Below are 5,237 nucleotides of genomic sequence, written 5' to 3'. Positions count from 1 at the left end.
GGGCAAAATATAAGACAAATGAATGCTATAATATTTCCCAGAATGCATCATACATGAAAATTTAATACATTAAAATATTTGGAATCTTTTCAGAATTTGCAACTGTGGCATTTACAAAATAAAATTTGTAACAGAGTTTTTTTATGCAGTAGCACAAACACAGTCATATGAACACAGAACCATTACTAAACTACCTAAACCAAAATGCATGAGGAAAAGGATTTCACCTGTAAATTGTTTTTTAAATTTAAATCATTTGTGGTTTATTTGACATCTACAGAAATTCCTTGGTTATTTGCATCAACATCTCTGGATTAACCTTTAAACCTGATACTGATCATATATTTTCCTTCCCCATAATTTAGGCACTAGTTTGTTTACTGATAATTGATTGTTCCTTATCCGTATGTAAACCACTAAAAGTAATATCTGTGTTCCTTCTTCAAAGCTAGAGACCTGACATTACGAATTTTATATGGGAAGTATAAAAAGTAATGAGGCAACCAAACTCCAAACTCCTTCTACCTATGGACCTACTTAATCATCTGATAAAAGTCAAATAAAACGTGGCCTGAGAGCAAAGACAGCTACAAGGATCAGGAATCTTCTCTACAAATACCACATAGATATGTATGCATACATGCATACATATGTTGCTCAGTTGCCCAGTTGTGCCCAACTCTTTGCAACCCCATGGACTGCAGCCTCCCTGTCCCTGACCATCTGCTGGAGTTTGCCCAAGTTCATGCCTGTTGCATTGGTGATACCATCCAGCCATCTCATCCTCTGATGCCCTTTTTCCCTTCTGCCCTCAATCTTCTCCAGCTTTCCCAAGGCTAACTGAATTCTGCCAAGAGAAAGCACTGGTCATAGCAAATACCCCTTTTCAACAACACAAGAGACGACTTTGCACATGGACGTTACCAAATGGTCAATACCAAAATCAAATTGATTACATTCTTTGTTGCTGAAGATGAAGAAACTGTAAACAATCAGCAAAAACAAGACCTGGAGCTGACTGTGGCTCAGATGCATATATATATATATATATATATACATATATATATATATATATGTGTATATATATATATATATATATATTTGCTGATGCTTTGACAAGCTATTAAAGAAACCCATTTTATGGTCTAGTTTATTTCTTTTCCATCTTCAGATGGAGGGCTCTTACCAAAACTTGTAGACAATAGATCATGTAATAATAGTAGCAGAAAGGACCTTAGCAATCGTCTGGTTCAAGTCCCTTCTTTATAGATGAAAAACTTGGGGAAAAAGCTTCTGCAGCTCATTAACATGCTATACCCAATTAGTGGCAGAGTCGAGACTAGATCCCAAATGTGCACTGATGAATGGATAAATAAATATGACCTCTAACTCATTTTCACAACTATTTTGTAAACCATCTTTCTCTTAAAATATTATATACCCACTTAACATTTCAGACTGAGTAATCAGTAATTTTCCTGATAATAGTAAAATAGCTTTTCTTTTTTTTTATGTTGAAAATCCTGGGATAAAGGGATCTTGGACATGAAATTCTGCCCGAAAGCCAGCCTGTGCGGGGTAGCCATGCTGATGCTCTGTCTTCACCATGCACTGACATTTCTCCACCAGCATCACCACCTTGATCACCATGGCCAGGTTGGTGCAATTGAGCTGTAAGTGCCTCGTGGTGAACTTGGCAGGCAGGCAGTGGGAGCAGAATGTGTGGGGGTGCTGCGCAGCTTCAGGAAAAGGAAGAGACCCACATTTTCCAAAGCAGAGGTTGTTCTGTACAACCACTTTCTCACAGTCTTCATGGGTGATAGTCTAAAAGGCAAACACATCTCCATTAAATTATCTTGAGTCATTTCTTTAACATACATGATACAGAAGCTCTAGACTATTAAGTCTGAGGATGTTAGTTGCTGAGTCATGTCCGACTCTGTAACCCCACAGACTGTATGTAGCCCACCAGTCTCCTCTGTCCATGGAATTCTCGAGGCAAAATTCTGGAGTGAGTTGCTATTCCTTTCTCCAGGAGATCTTCCCGATCCAGGGAGTGAACTTGGTTCTCCTCTATTACAGGCAGATTCTTTATCATCTGAGCCACCATGGAGGCCCTCCCAAGCCTGAGGATAACTTAGACTAAAATTTAAAAATCTTTCCAATGTTGGATACATTTTAAATATCCAAGTGATGGTATCTTAAGAGCATAGAGCTACCTCAACTAAATTTCTTTTATTGGGTAAATTAATAAATTAACCTGTAGGAAATACCTAAGGTAATATGGAAAATGTTTACACTTGAATGCCAAACTCTAAGTTTGATGTTACTGGTCTGAAAAATTCTAATGGCTCGCTTCTTGTCAATAATGTGTCTTACCCTTCTACTCTTCACAGTGCATTGTGCATAATAAATTCTCAATACATATTTGTTCAAAAGCTCACAGATCAGAACATCAAGAGTTTAATCTGTCCTATTTTGCAGTGTTTATAGTACATTCAAATTTATTAAAGTTGCATGGAGTAAAGTTGCAGCACCTACACCTCTAAATCATGTTGTGTGACATCATCTCTGCCTCTCCCGTAACCCCAGACACCTAGCTTTATGTGCCCTTCAAAATATATGAGCCAAACACCTTACTCTTAATTTGATTAGCAATAGAATTCAAAATAAGGGTTCAAAGGAAATTTGATTGCCCGGTTCTTAGGAGCAATTTTCTAATTATACATGGGCCAACAAAGCAGTCATTATTATTTGATCATTGACTTGTCATTGCTACGTATCCTTGCCTTTTCAGAATATTTAACTGCCTTGCACAGTCAATTACCTTATAATACTGCCTGCTTAATTGGGTAGCTTTACTGGACTGTAAAATTTTACTCTGCCCTGCATTGCTTTTGGTTCAGTATCTCTGTGTTTAAGGACCTGATGCAATTTCTCAATTTTAATCTAACATTTGGAGTGTGGGCTTTGCCAGACCAACTGGAGGAAGCAGATAGTAGAATGCTCCCTGGTCTTAATAGTGTGGAATCAATCATCCTAACCACAAATCAGCCAACACAACATGAACTGGAAGACAGGCATTTCTAAGGGGAGGAAATGTGATTTCACATCAAGATTACTTTTTGAAAGCTTATGAGAAAATCTGTTGTATTAAATCATTTTTGCTATGGTAATGCTAGAAATAATCTGGCAACTTCTGTCTAACAACCTGGACATAGTTGATAGACCTATGAAGTATCTGGGTGTGAAATACAGGGATTAAGACCATCATACATGCAAGTATGGGGAGGAGTCCAATGTATCCCACTTATCTGCAGATGGAACCCACTTGCTCATCCATGTCTAATAGAGTGTAGAGATGCAGCTAGGGAGAAGTTCTGGTGATCACTCTAAGTTCCCAATTTCGTAACTGGAGGGACAGTCAATTAATTCTCCAGATAGACCACACCAGTTTAAAAACAAATAAATAAAACAAACAAAAAAAAAGGCTCTGTGTGATCAATATGAATGATTACTAACATTAGCAGTACCATCATACCATCTTTGCAGCATTTCCAAGGTTAGAAAGAAATTTAGGGAATATGAGCATACTTTGCCAAATCCCATGATGAAGGTCCAGGGACCAAATCTGGAAATTAGGTGAGACTCAGACTCCTGGCACACTCGTCCCCTGCTTTTCACCCATCCCAGCTGTCCACTCCCTCCTGAAAATCTGGATCCCCGCCCCCACCCAGAACAAATACCTGGCTGAAGGGCACTGTCCTACAGGTCTCCTGATGCACTTCATGGCTTTTGATAGGCAGGATGATCCCCTGAGAAGCTGGACTCATTCTGAACATGAAGTGGTGCCAGAATTTCTTGGCTTCTTCCCGGAGAGGAGATTTCTCCGTCGGCATCCTACCCTTGGGCTGAGTGAGGCCCCAAGTCCCAGGGAAGATCTGCTCACTGACCAAGCCCTGGGATGGGTGCAGCTCTCTCTCAGGCTTCTTCCAGAATCTCCCAAACCTGGACAGCATCTTTTCTCTCTGCCTCTGGCCCTCCTCTGCAGGGCTGGCACCTATCAGGTGTGGCACGGCCACAAACAGATCTGGCTTCTCCTCTGCTTCCTCCTGAGTGCCCATGGAGAGCTCTCTGCGATTCCTTTCTAGGAGCATGAGAGAGATAGAACTCTGCCTCTGGCGACCACCCCCGTGCTGTACAGCCTCCCCTAGAGGCAGGAGCACCAGCAGCTGAAGGAAGAGAACATGCATGCTGTCGGGGCCCGCTTCTTGAAGATTCACAGACTGTGAGGCCCAGAAAGAGGTTCACTCCCTGCAGGACTGTGACCGGGGAGATGCTATATATGGATACCTGCCTTGTGGGATGGGAAGGCAGGTGGTCAGTAGCCAGGCAGAGTAAACACATCTCTTGTTTGCTTGAATTATGGAGTGCTAATAGTGTTCTGTCTTCATTTTGGTTTTGTGTATTTTAGAAGGCTCCACTGAAAGCCAGGGACCCAGGGGGTAATTAGCTGACACTTTATCGTCTGAGATTTAAGGAGCAGTAGTAGTGAAAACAACACGTCTTTGCCTGGATTTCCCATCACTGTTATTAGGGCGAGAGTAAGCTAACATCTGTGGTGCATCTGCTTTGTGCTGAGATAGAACTGACATGTTTTTAAGAGAGAGTTCAGTTGCTCAGTCGTGTCCAACTCTTTGTGACCCCATGGACTGCAGCATGCCAGGCTTCCCTTTCCATCACCAAAACTCCCGAAGCTTGCTCAAACTCATGTCCATCAAGTCAGTGATACCATCCAGCCAACTCATCCTCTGTCGTCCCCTTCTCCTCCTTCTCCTCTTTAAGAGAGAAGTGTATCAGGTAAAAATTAATATATACGTTTAACCAAAGTTCAGGCTATTAGGCTACACACACACACACACACACACACACACACACACACACAGGAGCAGCCAAAGAAATACATAAAAGTTGTAAGAAAGAGAAAGGAAGAAATAGAGGAATGTTACGTTCATTGAGAAAAGGACGCTCCTATTACTGAGATATAGTTGGGGTTGTTGATTTTTGCATGGTAACAGTAAAGGGAGTATAGTCTCCTTTTCCACACATGGAAACTCACAATTCCCAAGTAATCCCCTCACCTTAAGAATCAAATACTTGGTGCTAAATCTCACAACTGGTTAATCATCAGATAAACTTTTTCAATTGTTCACACAAATCTCTCAACAGGATTCTAA

General features: G+C 40.9%; 1 protein-coding gene across 1 annotated transcript; it reads right to left on the bottom strand.

The window, feature by feature from the left end:
- Positions 1-1,077: 1,077 nt before the first annotated feature.
- On the bottom strand, positions 1,078-4,729 carry CER1 (cerberus 1, DAN family BMP antagonist). The gene is made up of 2 exons (XM_027549214.1): positions 3,747-4,729; positions 1,078-1,824 (listed from the first exon to the last, which is right to left on the bottom strand). Exons 1-2 carry the CDS (start codon positions 4,251-4,253, stop codon positions 1,510-1,512), a joined length of 822 nt encoding a protein of 273 aa, XP_027405015.1. The 5' UTR covers positions 4,254-4,729; the 3' UTR covers positions 1,078-1,509.
- Between the last annotated feature and the right edge of the window lie 508 nt (positions 4,730-5,237).

This window comes from Bos indicus x Bos taurus, chromosome 8, assembly GCF_003369695.1.
Source record: "Bos indicus x Bos taurus breed Angus x Brahman F1 hybrid chromosome 8, Bos_hybrid_MaternalHap_v2.0, whole genome shotgun sequence".
NCBI classification, from domain to species: Eukaryota; Metazoa; Chordata; class Mammalia; order Artiodactyla; family Bovidae; genus Bos; species Bos indicus x Bos taurus.
This window is presented reverse-complemented; position numbering and strand designations above follow the sequence as displayed.